The 20,221-nt window shown below is 39.2% G+C and overlaps 1 protein-coding gene across 7 annotated transcripts in view; it reads left to right on the forward strand.

The window, feature by feature from the left end:
• clip1a (CAP-GLY domain containing linker protein 1a) overlaps positions 1-15,835 on the forward strand; it is a 153,988-nt gene extending 138,153 nt beyond the window's left edge. For 5 of the 7 annotated variants that reach the window (XM_063034136.1, XM_063034133.1, XM_063034135.1 and 2 more), the window contains 5 exons: positions 198-315; positions 2,217-2,376; positions 7,322-7,374; positions 14,313-14,440; positions 15,042-15,835. In XM_063034136.1, coding sequence (XP_062890206.1) covers positions 198-315; positions 2,217-2,376; positions 7,322-7,374; positions 14,313-14,440; positions 15,042-15,270 — 688 coding nt within the window. In that variant the 3' untranslated portion in view covers positions 15,271-15,835. The remainder of the gene's footprint in view (positions 1-197; positions 316-2,216; positions 2,377-7,321; positions 7,375-14,312; positions 14,441-15,041) is intronic. The other 2 variants (XM_063034137.1, XM_063034139.1) reach the window with 1 other exon arrangement.
• The last annotated feature ends 4,386 nt before the right edge of the window (positions 15,836-20,221 follow it).

The following is a 20,221-nucleotide window of genomic DNA, read 5'->3' on the forward strand; positions in this document are numbered from 1 at the left end:
TAAGATTTCCTATTTCTAAAACAAAAAGCACCAAAATATAGTAATAAATAAAATCTGCATTTTAAATATTAATAGTAATTTGTTCTGCCCAATTTTGGATACTTCCATGATGGTGAATACAAGTGAAAATGAAATCAGAATTTAGTTTTTTTTAATTGTGGTATGATTAGTATTCTGAGATTTTCATTTTTCTGCAGAGAATCCTTATTAAAGAAAGAGTTTGAAGAAGACAAAAACTCTTTACAGAAATCCATTGCAACTACCAGTGCCTTAATCACAGATAAAGACAAAGAGCTGGAGAAACTCAAGAATGAGGTAACATATCTTTAGGCAAATTGGTGGCAAAAGTTGGGAATATGTTAATTGAAAACCTCTTCCAACACTTAGTTTCATTACAAATAAAAGTAACATTTGTTAACAGAATATTTTTTATAGGTCACCATCAGTGTTCACAACCAGAAATCTTACTAAAAGTCTTCATGGAAACGGGTTGCAATTCAATTGTCTAAATCTAGGTCAGTAATGTTGCTATCTTGGTGTGACAGAGTAGGTCTGCCACATGTGAAAAAGAGGGCTTGCACATGTGTTGTGATAAAGGAAGAGACTATACCTCTCAAAGCCCCCATAGTTGATGGAAATACATTTTATACAATCCAACGTGGTAGTACTATATCTTTTCCTATTACCCATGCAGGCACTGAGGCGTCCATGCCCCCTATTGCCCTTGAACAGTGGTGATGAGTCAGCTTTGTGAATTGCTGTAATTCCCTGCCTCAGATTGCTGCTGCGTACAGAGTTTGTAAGCAACAGCAATATTTTCTCATTTTGATGTGTGATTTGGGCATGGTGGTGGTGCTACCTTGCACCTGCTGACTTTGACCTTCATGTAAATGTTTAAGATTCTGTCAGGAAAGCCTGGGCAGACAACTGTAGTGTATCTTGTAGATGTAGCAAGGTTGCAGTGATGGAGGGAGTGAGCGATTAGGCAGACTTTGGGGTGGCTATCAAACAGGCTGTTTAGTCCAGAACAATGTCTACCTTTTCTTAGTGTCATTGCGAGTATTCCACTACGCTCCCGATTTATGTCTTATAAATGGTGAGAAAATTGGTGACAGGAGTCATAAAGTAAGTCATGGCGAGGAACAGTCCTCTCCCCACCAGGTCAACAGGTCCTCTGTCCACCAACTCTACAGTGATCATCAACCATCCATTTACATTAGTGCATTTATTTTATTCTTCTCTCATTTTCACTAACTATCCCACAAATTCTATTAGTCCCCTACACTCCTGGGTCAATTTACAACGACCAATTAACCTGAAAACCTGTACATCTTTGGGATGTGGGAAAAATCCAGAGCAACTGGAGGAAATCACATAGTTAAATGGAGAACATGAGAAGTTTATGCAGATAGCACCCGGTGTTAGGATTGAACCTGGGTCTCTGGAGCCACAAGGCAGTGTCTCTAGCTGCAACATTGTGCCACCCCAAAGAAATATTCACTCCAGGGCAGTCAGTTGTCCGTGATACTTAGTGGCTTTCCTTGTGCATCCAAAAATGCCCAAGAAACTGAGAAGACCACAATGTTCTCCATCTTTCATTTTGGTCCATATTCAGCTTTTGTTGCAAAGCAGACATTTTTGATATAACTGCCTTGGGAAATTCAGCCTAATTTCAATTTGACATTAAAGTGCAATTTTTGAGTTCATGATGTTTGATTCCTCCATTGTTACAGTGAATCTCAGGGCTGATATCCTACCACAGGCTACCAAATATCCCACAATATCATCAGCAAACAATGTCAATTAAGTGAAAGTTCAAATTAATGCTACTGATTATCCAAACATGTTAATAATTTTAACAGTTTGAACTTCTACTTCATTGTTACTAATACAAAGATACTGAATTGTAAGGTTAATGGGTATAATTTAACATGGCCAAGTAAACAAACTGAAATGGATCATAAGAAGCTCATAAGATTAACTGAAATGGATCATAAGAAGCTCATAAGATTATAAGAAACTAATCATAATGAATCAGTGAATCACAGCATTATCAGACCATTGGTTTTTAAATTTGTTGTAGTTCGATACAGGAAGTTCAATGTATAGTGTGGTGTGTGAGATGCAAACATTTTTTTTAAGGCTTGAAACTACAGATATTCTTAGCGTCCTGCTAAAATGTTGACTGGTAACATGTAATATTGCTTGATTTGCAGATTGCAGTGCTACGGAGTGAGAATGCCATGGCAAAAAATTTACAGTCAGTAGTTCAGTCATTGGAATCTGATAAATCAAAACTTGAACAAAAGGTACAGAGTTTGGAGAAGAAAATCAATGATAACCAAAGGCAGCTTGACAACATCACATCCTCTCCAGGTAATTAGACCTAATATCCAAATCTGTTATATTACTCAGTGCTAGTTTGCAAAATTATTGTCAGATGCACTACATCTTTCCAACTACTTTGTAAAATTAGGATTGGATTTGCTCTGAATCTGGTAATTCTGAGATGAGTCTCCTGTAATATTCTTGCAAGCTTTCGTTAGCACTGCTAAATGAATCTTAAAAATCTGCAGTGACTGGTATGTGGCATTCTTCCCTGGTTTTCTCACCCTGATGTTAAAAATAACTGTATCATACATAATAGATGGTGACCAATCTATTCTTAGTTTGGTAATTATGCCTGAAATTATTACAGTATTCTTTTAGTAAGAGTGGAGAGTTGTTTGTGGAAATTTTATCTACCAGTGGGGAACCATTCATTTTGCTTAGTTTGCTAACCATGAAGCCAAGGGATTAAGAAATTTGTCAGCATTTGTGCACATTCAAGAAATGTTATAGCGGAGGGTTCCAGTGTAGAGTGTGCCATGGTCAGGGAGCTGCTCCTTGAAAGAGCAGAATATACTTTCTTCTGTTGACTCCACCAAGTGCAGGTTTCGAAATACTTGGAGATGTTTGAGTATAAAACACCAGTTTGTCCCATATCTGTGGTGTATTGTGTAGTTGTACTTGCTACTTTACAAAACAGATGTGTGCCACTAACAGTTAAGAGGAGGTTTGCAAGCACGGTAATAGGACTGTAGAATTGGAGGTACATTTGACATGCCATAATCTAGAAAGCTGTAAGCTGAAAGTTTAGTGTTTTATTTGGCAATAAACCATAGTAACAGACCCTCCAGCTCAACAAGCCCACACTGCCCAATTACACCCATTTGACCAATTAACCTGCTATCTTGTACATCTTTGGAATGTGGGCTGAAACTGGAGCACTCAGAGGAAACTCGTGTGGTCACGGAGAGAGCATACAAATTTCTTACAGACAGCGGCAGAATTGAACCTGGGTTGCTGGCACTGTAATAGTGTTACTACACTGCTGTGCTGCCCCTTGAATTGGGTCATGGGATTTAACTGTATGCCAGTTATTGCCCAGGATTTATCTGAGTCTGTCTAAGAGAAAAGCTGTTCCATAATGGTCATTATGGTATTCTGGTATCTGTCCCCCACTTTTCCTTCGCTACATCGACGACTGCATTGGCGCTGCTTCCTGCACGCATGCAGAGCTCATTGACTTTATTAACTTTGCCTCCAACTTTCACCCTGCCCTCAAGTTTACCTGGTCCATTTCCGACACCTCCCTCCCCTTTCTAGATCTTTCTGTCTCTGTCTCTGGAGACAGCTTATCCACTGATGTCTACTATAAGCCTACTGACTCTCATAGCTATCTGGACTATTCCTCTTCTCACCCTGTCTCTTGCAAAAATGCCATCCCCTTCTCGCAATTCCTCCATCTCCGCCACATCTGCTCTCAGGATGAGGCTTTTCATTCTAGGATGAGGGAGATGTCTTCTTTTTTTAAAGAAAGGGGCTTCCCTTCCTCCACTATCAACTCTGCTCTTAAACGCATCTCCCCCATTTCACGTACATCTGTTCTCACTCCATCCTCCCGCCACCCCACTAGGAACAGGGTTCCCCTGGTCCTCACCTACCACCCCACCAGCCTCCGGGTCCAACATATTATTCTTCGTAACTTCCGCCACCTCCAACGGGATCCCACCACTAAGCACATCTTTCCCTCCCCCCCCCCTGCATTCCGCAGGGATCGCTCCCTACGCGACTCCCTTGTCCATTCGTCCCCCCCATCCCTCCCCACTGATCTCCCTCCTGGCACTTATCCGTGTAAGCGGAACAAATGCTACACATGCCCTTACACTTCCTCCCTTACCACCATTCAGGGCCCCAATCAGTCCTTCCAGGTGAGGCAACACTTCACCTGTGAGTCGGCTGGGGTGATATACTGCGTCCAGTGCTCCCGATGTGGCCTTTTATATATTGGCGAGACCCGATGCAGACTGGGAGACCGCATTGCTGAACACCTACGCTCTGTCCGCCAGAGAAAGCAGGATCTCCCAGTGGCCACACATTTTAATTCCACATCCCATTCCCATTCTGACATGTCTATCCACGGCCTCCTCTACTGTAAAGATGAAGCCACACTCAGGTTGGAGGAACAACACCTTATATTCCGTCTGGGTAGCCTCCAACCTGATGGCATGAACATCGACTTCTCTAACTTCCACTAATGCCCCACCTCCCCCTCGTACCCCATCTGTTACTTATTTTTATACACACATTCTTTCTCTCACTCTCCTTTTTCTCTCTCTGTCCCTCTGAATATACCCCTTGCCCATCCTCTGGGTCCTTCTCCCTTTTCTTTCTTCCCGAACCTCCTGTCCCATGATCCTCTCGTATCCCTTTTGCCTATCACCTGTCCAGCTCTTGGCTCCATCCCTCCCCCTCCTGTCTTCTCCTATCATTTTGGATCTCCCCCTCCCCCTCCAACTTTCAAATCCCTTACTCACTCTTCCTTCAGTTAGTCCTGACGAAGGGTCTCGGCCTGAAACGTCAACTGTACCTCTTCCTAGAGATGCTGCCTGGCCTGCTGCGTTCACCAGCAACTTTGATGTGTGTTCCATAATGGTCATAAATTATTCAGCAAAGCTGATAGTTATTTGGAGACGCTAATTCCATTTCGCAGGAAATAAAGGGGGGAGAAAAGCAGTGTTGACTTGCACTTAGAAGTGCAAAGTAAAATTTATCAGAGTACAGCTTGTCGCCACGTACAGCTCTGAGATTCTTTTTCCTGCGGGCATACTTAGCTGAGCTAAGAACAACTGTGCAAATGCAAATGTAAATAAATAACAAGTATAAAATAACATGAAATGAAAGAGCATGAAATAACGCCCTTGAAGCGAGTCCATCAGTTGTGGGAACACCAGAAGTAGAATGAGTGTAGTCACCCCATTTTGTTCAAGACCCTGGAGGTTGAGGAGTAGTAACTGTTCTTGAACTTGGCACAAGTCCTGAGGCACCTGTACCTTCTACCTGATAGCAGCAGTGAGAAAAGAGCATGGCCTGGGTGGTGAGGATCTTTGATGGATGCTGCTGCTTTCCTATGGCAATGTTTCATGTGGATGTGCCCGATGTTTGGGAGGTCTTTACCGATAATGTACTGGGCCGAGTCCATTACCTTTTGTAGGATTTTCTGCTCAAAGGCATTGATGTTCCCATACCAGGCCATAATGTGGTCATTCAGCACACTTTCCACCACACGTCTGTAGAAATGTTTTTTATGACATGCTGAATCTCCACAAACCCCTGAGGAAATGGAGGCACTGTCATGTTCTCTTCACAGTTGTATTTATCTGATGGGTCCAGGACAGGTCCTCTGAGACAATGACACCCAAGAATTTAAAGTTACGACCCTCTCCAACTCTGGTCCTCTGATGATTACTGGCCCTTGGACCTCTGGTTTCCCTCTTCCTGAGGTCTACAATCAGTTCTCTGGTCTTCCGGACATTGAGTGAGAGGTTGTTGTTATTACACCACTTAGCCAAGTTTTCAATCTCCCTCCTGTATGCTGATTCACACAGCCCTTTGATTCAGCCCATAAAAGTGGGGTCATCAGCAAATTTGTATGTGGTGTTGGAGCTGTGCTTCGCCAGACAGTCACAGGTGTAAAGCGAGTAGAGCAGGGGGCTAAGCACACATCCCTATGTGCTCCTGTGCTGATGGAGATTGTGGAGGAGATATTTTTGCCAATCCAAACTGACAGGGGACTGGGTTACTTACAGTGAGTAGTAGTGCCTGTTTTGACCTTGCAATGTCCTTAAAGTGGTTCTTGGCTTTTAAAAAAGAGCCAAGAAGTACTGAGACGTGAGAGACTGCAGATTCTTGAAATCTGGGTCAGCACACACAGAAAGCTGGAGGAATTCAGCACGTCACCCTGCAGCTAAAGAGGGAAATGAACAACCCATGATACAGACCATTTTAAGTGTGCTTTGAGCCTTGAAGTTCTTGTGAGGGGTAATTGACCTGCAGCATTAGATGTCTTTCACTGTCCACAGATGTTGCCTTATCTGCTGAGTATTCTCAGTTGTTTCTGCTTTAAATCACTTTTCCAGTATCTGCAGTTTCTTACACTTTTTGGAAAAGCTTTGAACTGCAGGTTCTAAATTTGTTTCCATTTTGTTGACTTGTACACTCCTACTGTTCAAAACTCTCCCTGGGATCTTTGCATCTATCCGAGAAAGTGTGGGGGCTGAAAGTAGAATCTCATCTGCACCAGTTAGCATAGGTCGTGTTTTATCAATCAACTGGAATTTAAAGTGTGAATTGTTGGCTTGTGTGGAAGAATGGAGCTACAGAGCACGGGCTGTAATGTTACTGAATAGATATTACGTGACTACAAAGCAGAGGCACTTTAACGTATGTGCTAACTAGCAAAGGCAACACATGGTAAATGACCTTTCTAGTAAAGTTAGTTTAGTTTGTCACATGTACATTGAAATGCGTCATTTGCATCCTATCAAATCAGCAAGGACCGTGCTGGGCAGCTCGCAAGTATTGCCACGCTTCCAGCACCAGCATAGTATGCACACAACTTAAATGACCCTAACTGGTACTTCATCAGATGTGCGAGGATACCGGAGCACCCGCAGGAAACCCATGCATTCATGGGGAGACCATACAAACTCCTTACAGACAGCGATGGGAATTGAACCCGGTCTTGCAGCTGACACTGTTCTAGCATCGTGCTTACCACTATGGTACTGCGCCCTAGTAGTTCTGCAGTTTTTGCAGATATAGTAAATGACTTGCAAATGATGCTGATAATGTCATTTGTTTCTGATGCTTTGAAAGAGAAAAACTGACTCAGTAGTTCATAAAAATATGAATGTGCGATTGTGTTCTCATAAAGGTAGATATTCTTTGTGGTTTTACTCAAAGAATAAGGTTTTTTAATCTTTCGCTTTATTTTTAGGTGAACAAGTTATTGAAGAACAAAGGGAAGAAAATGATTCTGCTGAGAGTCAAGTAAGTCAATCGTTTTACTAATTTCTCAATATTGATTTAATTAAAATAGATATTTAACCAAAAGGGCAGTAGATTGAAGATATGATAAAGTTAAACTAAATACATGTACATTAAACAACTTGTTTTAAGTAACACAAAATTGACAATATGCAAATGGTTAGATTTTTGGGTTGTTAATTAATTTTTAATTAGCTTTGCTTTATCTGTTATTTCTTGATGACTATTTTTCCCCCTGACATCCTGTTTCAATGGTGAGATTAGCAACCTCAAAGAGAACTACAAATGAGATGTAGCAAAAGATTGCTGTCATTCTACACTAGTGGAAAAGAGTGACTCTGGTCCCTGCTTCTGCTGGTATAACTTTTTTCAACAGAGTGTAATTGGATAGAACTTTTTGATAAAAGTTGGAATAATACTTAAAATCTAAATTTCTTATGTTAAAGCTCCAGATACTTGACAGAGTTGTATTGAAAACTATTGGTTCTGACTCAGGGAATAAGAGTAAGTCAGCACAGAACTTGGCCATTTGACCCAATTTGTCCATGCTGTCCAAGGTGCCCACCTCTGCTAGTCCCACTTCCCACATTTGACATGTATCTCTTAAATTTTCCTATCCATACAGAAATAAAATTATCTCCTAAATGCCATTATTGTCCCTGCCTCACTACTTTCCCTGGCAGCTCATTCTGGTGAGGTGGCACCAGCCTCTGTGTGAAGTTGTCCCTCAGGTCCCTTTTTAAATCCTTCCACTCTCATTTAAACTATGCTGTCTGGTTTTTGAATCTCTTTCCCTTGGGTGGGGCGAAGAGGGGGAAATACTAAACATTCACCCTATCTCTGCTCCTAATGGATTTATGCACCACTTTAAGATCACCTCTCAGTCTCCTAGGCATCAAGGTTATCTAGCCTCTCCCTATAAATCAACCAGTCTGAAATGATATGGGAATTGAACAAAGAAAATGTTAAGATACAAGTAATGAAACCAAAATATAATAGGAAGCCAAGTGCTGGCAGAAAGAGACAGGAGCAGAAACCAGAATAATCATGAGCACTTCTAATTGGGTCTCCAAACCAAACAGAATCCGAATTAGGTTTATTATCTCTGAGCTATATGGCATGATAGATGTTGTTATGTGGCAACTGCAAACTTCCCAAAGTATAGTGTGTTCTCCAAACATTGACAGTGGATCCAAATCAGCGACAGTGGTGCAGGCTTCAAATTACTTGTATGTGTTTTTGGAAGAAAGTAGTTTACATTTTCAGCAGTTATCCACACTCATGTTTAAAGTTTAAACAGGTTGCTAATCGGGATCACTTGTATCCCTTGTGCAATTATGTGTTTGTTTGTTCATGGGGTATGGATGTCACTGACAACCTATCTCTAAAATGCCCCTAAATTAAGGAGGTAGTTCAGTATTGAGATAAGCTTTTTTAAAAAAAGACATGTATATTGTATATGACTTCTATTATTTAGTCTTGTTTTGGTGAATGAGCCATTTCCATATTATTTACTGTCCCAAACAATTAAATCAGTTTTCCACCTTACAACAATTTATGGCAAAATGGTTCTAATCCCCGGGGAACTCTAACTTCCTCTGCATTAGAATTAATTATTATGAAGCCCAGAACCATCTGCAGATTTTGACTTGGTTTAGTTGTAGCTTTCAACTTCCAGAAGAAATACACTTTTTTTTTTCAGATTTTTCCAAATCTGAGAACCGCTTACAATGGTAATGGCTGTCTTTTTATTTTGGATATTGTGGGAAGTTTTAAAACCACTTCAGAGTAGGCAACAGTTTTGTGATATCTCTAAAGGAAACTGGAGACTTTATATATATAAAAATAAAAGTCTCCAGTTTCCTTTAGAGATCTCTCAAAACTGTTGCCTACTCTGAAGTGGTTTATATATATAAGCTTTTTCCAAAATCCCTGTAATTTTTACAATGCCTTTTAATTGATAGACTTGATCAGGGGTGGCAAACCTTTTTGAGAATGTGTGCCCTTGGTGATAATTTTCCAAAAAGGTACTCATGTGTCATGGTAATTTTGAGCAAAGATTATCATTAATAAATGAATTATTATCAATAATTGACTTTTTTGAGAAAAAGGATGGATTCTGTTGCATATATGTATTCCTTATTTTACTATTAATAAAAGTATAACAGACAATGAAATAAATGAAGCATTTTTAAAAATGTGTTCAGAGTTAATATTAAACACAATTGAAAAATAACAGTTTCTAAATAGTATTGTTATTGTACCTCACATATAACATCAGAAATATGAACACAAAATTATAAACTTTGCATAGAAACATAGAAAATAGGTGCAGGAGTAGGCCATTCGGCCCTTCGAGCCTGCACCGCCATTCAGTATGATCATGGCTGATTATCCAACTCAGAACCCTGTACCTGCCTTCTCTCCATACCCCCTGATCCCTTTAGCCACAAGGACCATATCTAACTCCCTCTTAAATATAGCCAGTGAACTGGCCTCAACTGTTTCCTGTGGCAGAGAATTCCACAGATTCATCACTCTATGTGTGAAGAAGTTTTTCCTCATCTCGGTCCTAAGAGACTTTCTCTTTATCCTCAAACTGTGACCCCTCGTTCTGGACTTCCACAACATCGGGAACAATCTTCCTGCATCTAGCCTGTCCAATCCCTTTAGAATTTTATACGTATTCATAAAAGATCAATTAAAGGAAAATAAACACACTTTACTCTCAGTGAGACTTCTTTTGTTGCACTACTGATGACAAATATTTTATATCTGACTTGTATTTGGTTGTTTCGAGAGCTGTGCACACAGCACTAGTTTCATCAGTGAGTCGACTATAATTAGAATTCACCAAGTTCATCACTGAAAACAATAACTTACAATATATTGATGACAATGACAATAACAATACATTGATGAAAATACTGCTAATATTGTCATTGTAAGATTTTTCAGACAGTTAAAAGTTTCAGGATTGGAATTCCAGAGTTTCAGAACCTCATTGTCTCGATTTTTATGCTTTGATCCAGTCACAAATCAATCTATTTCAATATTTTATAGTTCAGCTCTCAAGTCGTCAAATTTTTACTTCCATATTGAGCAACACACACAAAATGCTGGAGGAACTCAGCAGGCTAGGCAGCATCTATGGAAAAGAGTAAACAGTCTATATTTCAGACCTCCACTGAGCTGCTTTGTAAATCAACCAATTGTATTTCAAAATTATCCAAATCAATTCTCAGCATTCCTGTAGCTCTGCATTATTACAGGATGGAATTGCTAACCCCATGTCCAATCCTCCTTTCACACACAGGCTTGGGACCATCCTTGGTGGAGTTAGTAGTATTGGTGGTGTTCTAATGTGTTCTCTGTTTTATTTAAATACATAATTTGTTGTTCAGTTAAATGTTAGTTTGTCTTTTTTATACTTTAACTATTTCCATGAAGCTTTGGCTAATTGGGGTAGCCATTTAATTGGGCTGAAATGTAATGCTCTTGAAATGGCCTAATCTTTGAAACCTCAAAACTAGCAACAACTAAGTTGGAATTACCTGAAATAAATGTTATCAGAATACTTGACTGCTTTTTTTTTTGTTGCTGATTTCTTTTTGTTCTTGCTCACTTTTATGACCAAGAACAGTTTCATAATGCTGCTTTATGGAGGAAGTCTTGCACGCCACTGCTTTGAAACATAAGATGCATAATGCATTAACTCCTTTTGTTTTAATCATGGCAAATATTTCACTCTACTACCCTTGAAAATCCCTGCTGCTTCTCCCATCACTTCAATGTTTTTGTTTCTTTGCTGGTATATCTGATATTCTGCAGAAACTTAAAAGGGTAAGCACAATTTTAAACTGTCTCACTGATAAATGAAATAGCATAGTTTTACAAATATAAATAATATACAATTTATTGCAAAAATATTTATGGCGCTAAACAACATGCAGTATTTACCATTTATTATTGACTGTCCAGTGCTCACTGACAAGTGACAGAAGACATAATATAAGCAGAGCAAAGTTGATGCCCAACTGCTTAACTGTTTACTAACTGTACACCAGGTCTGAGAGGATTTCCAAACATACCATCCAGTGTCATGTGTTCTTGCAACTGTAAGCTGGCACCAAGCTGGCATAAGACGCTTCCTGTGAAAACATTCCACTGCTCTCATGTTGTAAAAAATCATTTGCTGCTTCATTTGGCAATAGAAATACTCATTATAGGTCTTTTTTCTGATGGGTGGGATTTAAAGAGTTGAGTGGCGGCACTACTTGCCACATGCCAACAATATTTTTGCATGTGCACCTTGGGCACATGTGCTGTGGGTTTGCCACCCTTGGATTTGATGTTAAATATTTCAGCACTATACTAATTGCTTTTCCATTTTCTTTCTTTCCTCGATGCTGACAATACCACTGTCCAAACAGCAAATGGTTTGTTATTGCTTGTTATTTTCTTTTTGTCTGTGTGCTCTGGCTTTCTTCTATCATTTTACAACATTGCTAAGATCATCCTGTTATTTGAATGCACAGACTGATTGCTCAGACAGAAGTCTGCATTTTAAAAAATGATATTGAATGAGACTCATACCGGATGATCTAAGTACTTTTGAATAACCATCAAATTGTTAGACTGCGACATGTTTATGAATCAAGTGCATCTATGTTGAAAGCTCTGTTCCTGTTTGACACATTTTGCTTTTTGTTGACTGCTATCATATAATAATGATTTAAAAAAACACCTACAAATGTCTATAATGCTTTTCACAGCCTCAAGTGGGCTCAGATGCTTCATACCCCACAAAGTACTTTAAGAGAGCAGTCACTGATATAATCAGTAATTTGCACACTGCAGGCCACCACAAATAATGTGGTAACCAAATAATCAACTGTTGCAGTGCTGTTTAGTGAGGAATACCAGTTCAGAGATTGGAGTAATTTCTTCTGCTCTTGGATAAAATGGTACCACTGGATACGGAGAACCAACGAAGTGTTAAACTTTATGCTAAAGATTCTAGACTGAGATTTCAGGAAACCCCACAGTTCAAGAAGTGCTAAATAAATGCAACTTTTTATTTTAAATTGTGCTTTTGAAAATAATTTGAATGAAATGCATTTATCATGACAGTGAAAATTCTTAATTAGCATTAACACAGTAAAATGGTGAAAAAAAGCAGTCTTTAAAATCTTCTGTCTTTGAAGTGAAACATTAGCACTTTCTCTTTCCAAAGGAGACACTGAGTGTTTCTGGCATTTTCTATTTTTATTTTAGATTTTCAGCAACCGCAGTTTCAGCCTTAATTGCTTACAGCAGTAAAACAGTTTCATCCAAAACTCATAAGCTTAAACGCATAGGCCAACGGTCAGATTTAAGATGCAGAGATCTATTTCCAGGAACTAATTATAAAGTTTTGAATACAATTTTAAAATAAAAACTTGAGAGTAACAAAAATCAGTTTAATTTCTACGCCTGCTATTCCTTCTTTTCACCACTGTCCAAAATGCTCCTTCAATTTGAACTCACTAGCAAGTCACTAATGAGTTAAATCTCACCCCGAATGTTTGAAACTATAGGTTCTCCTCCTTTGCAGTCTCAGACCTGTGCTAATGTTATCCTGAAACCTTCTCGCAGTACAATAAAACCCCAGAGGCTACTACTAACTAACAGCCTGTATGTCTTAAGCTTTTAAAATGAGAAATAAAAATGAAATCACTCATTTTCACTGAGAATAACTTGCTTTAAAATTATGAAAGTTAATCCCTTGTGCATAGAATTTTAGAATAATATGCACTGAGACGGTTTTGAATTTAAGAGCAATGAACCAGTAATCTTGATTTTCTGCCTTAGGTGATAAAAGTACCTCAATTAATAAGCTTCCTATGATTCCTGTCATGATAAACTTGTTAATATGTTGTAAATACGCTTAAAAACTATTTCTGCCTCACCAATGTTGAGCCTATGTGTTAGTGTACAGTTTTACAGGGTTTCTAGCAAAATGAACACCATCTAAAGCCACAAAAGATGTATTCCAGTAGACACCAACAAATGATTTTAAGCATATTTGTGTTTAGATGAGGTAACTGTACACACGCATTAGTACAGATGCCTTCATTCAGATTATTTTCACAAATGTGGAAATTTTGTGCTTAAAAACATTTCCTAGAGGCATCTTGTTGGACTGTCCCATGAAAACCCTGCCTGTTGGCCTTTATTAATCACAATAAAATGGATCTTCCTATCCATCATTCCATAAAATATAAATGTACTACAGTGTTGTAAAGAAAACAACAGCTATGACTTAATTATTATTTTACCTGCATCTAATCAAGTTTGCATGTTGAAATAATTGCATGATTCAATTCTCAACTGGAAAAAAAAGTGCTATTAATATGTATGTTTAAAACTTGATCATGTTTCTGATATTTAAGGGAATCTAGGTATATGGGCTGGTAAAAGGTTAGCAGTTGTCTTATTGAATGGTGGAGCAGGCACAAGGACCTGAATGGTCTGTTCCTGCTTCTGCTTAATTTCTTAATTTCTATATGTTTGTAACAAACTTGTAAGTTCACCTGCAAACCTTTTTAAAGGCCAATAATTATTTTGTAAATTATTAGTTTTGTTACTTTTTTTACAACATGTACTGTACTGCAATGCAAACACTAATCATATTTGATGCATGTTTTAGTGTTCATACTTTTTTGTAAGTCTATGAAGTCTGTCTGACCTTTATTGTCAGAAAGAGTATAAACTGACAAACCCCAAATGATTAAGTTTAGTATTCTCGGATATTTCTATTCTTGATTCTTGAATACTTTTCTCATTTAGTTTTGGGGTCCCCTTTTCTAAATTAAGCCTGCACATTCCTGTACTGGCAATAATAATTATCGGAAGCGCATATTCCTTTTTATTCATGCTTTAATTTATTTCATTTCCAGATTGATTTCCTGAACTCTGTGATTGTGGATTTGCAAAGAAAGAATGAACAACTGAAAGTGCAGCTAGAAAAACTAGCTGAGGCATCCCTTAATGGCAATGTTGCTGATGATGTAAACAACTTTGACACGTAAGTTCAAATACTCATTAAATGTCTTATAACTTTAATGGGCATGATACATATTTCACTGGGTGACCCTGATATTAAGCTATTGAGAGATAGAGAGTCAAGAGGTCTGGATAGCTGGATATACCATTACCTGACATATGCTTCAAGAATGGCACATATTTGTGAGAGGTACTTTTCTTTGGAATAGTCTGTGAAGCGGGAAGGTAGACCTAAGGGTATGGAAATAAAAGAAAAGCAGATTTGAGAGGCTTCACAATGAATTATTTGTAAAGGTAGCTGCCTGAAAATGCAGTGTGTTGAAGATCCACCTCCACTTTGGTAGGTGCTCAATTTATAATGACTAATTAAAATGATATAACTTAATTGTACAATTGTGCAGAGAGTTTATTAAAATAATAATTAGCATAACTTTAAAGTACCAAGGAAGGTGGGGAGAAAATAAGTACACACTTGTCAAAACAAAAAGATCAAGTCAGCCTTTCATACTTTCGCCATCAACTTGACATTTCCAACTTCAAGCAAGGGGCATGGAGACCTTATTTATGGATTTTCTGAAGAATTAAGGACTGCTTTGATTACTCTGCAAAATATTTTCTTGCAGCTTGGATGGGACACAAACAAAGAAGAAGCCACCACCGCGTCTATTTTGTGACATATGCGATTGCTTTGACCTCCATGAGACTGAGGATTGTCCCAAACAAGCACAGATGTCTGAATTCCCTCCACATTCTACTTACCATGGCAGTAGAAAAGACGAACGCCCTTATTGTGACATCTGTGAGGTATTTGGGCATTGGACGAACAACTGCAATGATGATGAAACCTTCTAATACACCACTCCACCCTAGATATAGTGTATATTTTGTTTGTGTAGAGTTCCAGTTTTTATTTTTCATTTCTGCTTAAATACCATCTTTCGCCTTTCGTTATCCTGCACTGCACATCATTCTAACACCATCTGTTACTTTACCACTATAAACTAACTTTAGCTTCTACAGAACGACTAACTTGAATTATGATTCAGTGTACAAAACTGTAGCATTTGAAATTTTCTGCTCCTGACCGTCAGAGTTTGTATAAAGAGTGTGAACATTATATTGATTTCTTACTGAATGTAAAATATGTCTGGAGAGTTAGGCTTATGAACTTGTATATATCTTTGATTTATTTTTGGCCAAAGTAATTTACTCAGAAATCAACATATGGATATGTTGAATATTTTTCTTTCCTTTCTAAATTTGAGTATTGAAATGAATGTATAGTGTTATAAATTGTCGCAGGGAGAAGGTTATATGTAAAGACAGTATTAACCCAAACACTGTGTGTACTGTGTCAACTTTAATAAATTATTACCTTTGATGTTTTGATTGCCTATATACAATGCAGTTTGTTTAATTCCATATTTTCTTACTATTATATTTGTCACCATCTATAAGAATTTTATTGCTGACTTCTATATAGTTGGTATGGCTTTCTCCAGAACCTCGTGGCTGCAGATGTCGTAACAGCATTCATCCAGAAATAAACCAAAGAGCTTAAAAACTAACTGCTCTTGACCGAATCTGATATAAAGGGATCTGGTAAACCTGAAGTCAGTGCCAGCTAATGCTACTTGAGCTTGACACCATCCAGGCAAAGCACCCTAAGTATGCAGGCTCACCGCTCCTGTGTGTTCCACCTATAAAAGGTTCTGTCCATACGTGCAGCACAGCTGGTAGAATCACTGTCTCACATTGTCAGAGACCCAGGTTCAATCCCGACCTCGGGTGCTGTTCTTGTGAAGTCTGCCCATTGACCCTGTGACTGTGTTGGTGTCCTCATTTGCTCCACGTGCTCTATATTATCACCATTTACTCCCGGTTCGTATCCTGGAATTTCATATTCAACCGCATTGTTCCTCAAGAAACGCAGCATTCAAAAACTGGGAAATTGGTTTGCCATTATCACATTACCAAGGCACAGCGGAAAAACTTTGCATTCCATCTACAGAAATCATTTCATCACATCAGAACATCAGGGTGGTACGAGTTAAGACAATAACGGAATGCAGAATATTACAGAAGAGGTGCAATGCAGGAAGAAAATAAGGTACATGGCCATCGTGAGGTAGATTGTGAATCTGAGTCCATTTTATTGTACCAGTGGATTGTCCAACAGCCTTAAAACAATGGGATACAAACTGTCTTTGAGCTGGTGGTACGTGCTTTCTGGCTTTTGAACCTTTGGCCTGATTGGAGGGGGTGAAGTGAGGATGTTTGAGTGGGTGGGCTCTAGGTTATACTGTACAAGCTGCTTTACTGACGAAGTATGAAGTCCATGGAAGGAAGGCTGGTTTCTGTGATGTGCTGAGCTGCATCCACAACTCAGCGGTCCCTGACAGTCTCAGTCAGGGCAGCTGACATACCAAGCTGTGATGCATCTGAATAGCAGCACACACAAGATGCTGAAGGAACTCAGCAGGCCAGGCAGCATCCGTGGGGAGTGGGGGGGGGGAATAAAAAAGTACAGTCCACCTTTGCCTGCCAAAGAGTCTTGGCCTGAAACATCAGCTGTACCTCTTTTGCCTCCAGCATTTTGTGTGTGTTGCTTAGATTTCCAGCATCTGCAAATTTTCTCTTGTGTATGTATCTGAATAGGATGCCTTCCATGGTGCCACTGTTTATTTTAAAAAATTGGTTCAAAATACATTTATTATCAAAGCATGTATACATTATACAACCTTAAGATTTGTCTCCTTACAGGGAGCTGCAAAACAGGAAACCCAAAAGAACCCATTTAAAAAAAGACAACACCCAATGTGCAAAGATGGGGGGGGGGGAGTTGTGCAAACAATAAAAGTAAGCAAACAGCATTTAGAATGCAACCGAGTCCTCAGACACAAAGCCCGGAGCAGGCCCACAGCCGCGGCCTCAGTTCAGCGCAGAGCGGAGTAAACATCGTGAAGTAACGAGCAAAACCAGCCCGAATCTCGCCTCTGGTTCTGACACCCTGCCTTTTCGATCAATCTGGCCTGGTGTTTAAATCGTCCTCTGTCTAAGCCCAGACCCAATGCACTCCGGGCCTGGACCCAACACCATGTTTTGGCCCATACCTGACCTTTCCTAATTGGCCCGGCGCTTGGGTCAATCAAACCTCACTCTCAGTTTCGGTGGATGGGCCCTGACCCTTGATTCAGCCTCACCTCTGCCTCTTCATTGTTTGCGGTCATTGTTTACCATGATTGTTTTTTATTATGGACAAAATGTTATTAATAAAGTATTTAGTTCTATTTCTCGTTTTGGGAACTGCCAGTAAGTTGGTGTTCGCCTTCAGCAGTGCCATCTAAAACGGGAATATGAGGTGAGGGTCAAGAAGCAGAGGCACTAGTACACTTTCTTGATCTTGGCATCTACATGGTTGGACTAGGACAAGTTAATTGGTGCTGTTCACTCCTGGGAACTTGGAGCTCTCAGCCCTCCTGTGCTCAGTGCTGTTGATGTAAATAGGAACATGTTCATTGACACCACCCCCCCCCCCCACTGCCCTATAGTCAATGACCAGCTTTTTGGTTTTGCTAACATTGAGGGAATGTTTGTTGTCATGACTTGGCTTGCTATCTCCTTCCTAAGGAGGTAGATGTTCTTAAGTGGAATTAAGGATGTGTCCTTGTTAATTATACCTATATTCAACTAAAGAAGTAATGTTTGAAGTGTTGTTTAAATTCACAAATATCCATCTCCTCTGGAGACATTAAATTTGTTTTTTTTTAATCCCCAATTTCTCGTCAATATTCAGAACAAATAGTTTATCTGTTGTACATTTCTAAACAGACCACAAACATCCCATCATCTGTGTTCTAAGTCTATAATATTAATCACAAATGGGGAGTTGCAAATTCTCAAAATTGATCTGTGATTTAGCATAGCTAGTTGGGATCTTAACACCTAATATCCTGAACAAGTTAATTCAGATGAACATTTGTCTTTTTTTTTAATATATACCAACTGGTCCACTTTGAGGGATCAGCTGTGGAAAGGGTGAGCTGTTTCAAGTTCCTGGGTGTCAACATCTCTGAGGATTATCCTGGGTCCAACATGTTGATGTAGTTACAAAGAAGACACAACAGCAGCTATATGTCATTAGGAGTTTGAGGAGAATTGGTATGTCACCAACGACACTCACAAGTCTCTACATGTTTAACTTGGAGAGCATTCTAACTGGTTACATCACCATCTGGTATGGAGGGGTCACTGAACAGGATCTGGAAAAGCTGCAGAAAGTTGTAAACTCAGCCAGCTCCATCATGGCACTAACCTTCCCAGCATCCACGACAACTTCAAAAGGCAATCCCTCTAAAAGGTGGCATCCATCATTAAGGACCCTCATCAATCAGGACATACACTTCTCATTGTTGACATCAAGGAGGAGGTACAGGAGCCTGAAGAGACACGCTCAACACTTCAGGAACAATTTCTTCCCTTCTGCCTTCAGATTTCTGAATGGACAATGAACCTATGAAACCTACTCAGTATTATTCCCTCTTGTTGCACTAGTTTAATTTAATTTTGTATATACTTATTATGATTTATAATTTTATTACTATGTATTGCAAAGTTCTGCTGCAAAACAACAAATGTCATGATACATCCATGTGATGTTAAACCTGATTCTGATTATAACTATTTTAATTGGTCTCAATCCACTGTTTATGAGTAACCTTAAATTGCTGAATCTGTCTTGCTTGTTATTTAATATTCAAAAGCTATATTGTCAAACTTTAAAACAAAACTCAATAGCTTTTAAATATCATCCTACACCAAAGACAGCAAACTCTTTAGAGCTGTAAATAAAGCATTTGGCATAAACACTCAAAGGTAATGCATTCATTCTAGAGATGTGAGCTGTTTCATAGGCAAAGCCAACAAGCACATGTTTCTTTTAAGGCTATAGTTATTGCAGAAAATTAAATGATACTGGAATCAGTTTGCACTTGAATCTTGCAGTCTTTTTACAACTACTTTGGCTCAAAAATACCAAAGTACCAGTGCAGCCAAATAGAAATCTTGTCCTGAAAGGTGCTGTGCTTTCTTAATGTTGGATCCGCGTTATGGATGGCAAATATGCTGTAGGTCCAGCAAATGATAAACGTGAATTGTGCTGAATTGTCAGCACATCTGTAGTCTAAATATCCACCGTCTGTGAAGTGTGGAGAGCTTATCAAGGAGAGACTGCTGTGCCCCCTGGAGCATCTCAAAAAAAAACTTCTCAACTGTGACTGGGTTCTTAACAGGACTCTACTCCCTATCAAATTATCCAACTGTGCTGCCAACCCAGTCCAGTGAGTTTAAAAAGGCTGTATGCCAATTGAAAAATAACAAGGCCTGTGAGCAAGTGCCATCCTTGTTGAATTTCTAAAGTTCAGTGTAGAGCAGGGCAGGGGTTCCCAACTTTTTTTATGCCATGGACCCCTACCATTAACAAGGAGTCTGTGGACCCCAGGTTGGGAACCCCTGGTGTAGAGGAATCCTTGCTGCTTCTTATAGAGGAAAATAGAATATAGAAGAGTACAACTCAGGACTGGCCCTTCAGCCCATGAGGTGCCCATCGATATAAATCTACTCCAAGATCAATTTAACACTTCCCTCCTACCCAGCCCATAACCCTCTTGTAGTGTTCTCGTGCAGTGTGTTGAAACTCTGACTAAACACCAAGTTAAACCGGAGCCAATGAAGACAGAGTCGTAGTAAGGTTAACCATTTACTGTTCACTCTTCCACATTAACATCGTATGGTGAAAAGACGA

The sequence above is a fragment of the Mobula hypostoma genome, chromosome 27 (genome assembly GCF_963921235.1).
Source record: "Mobula hypostoma chromosome 27, sMobHyp1.1, whole genome shotgun sequence".
Taxonomy (NCBI): Eukaryota; Metazoa; Chordata; class Chondrichthyes; order Myliobatiformes; family Myliobatidae; genus Mobula; species Mobula hypostoma.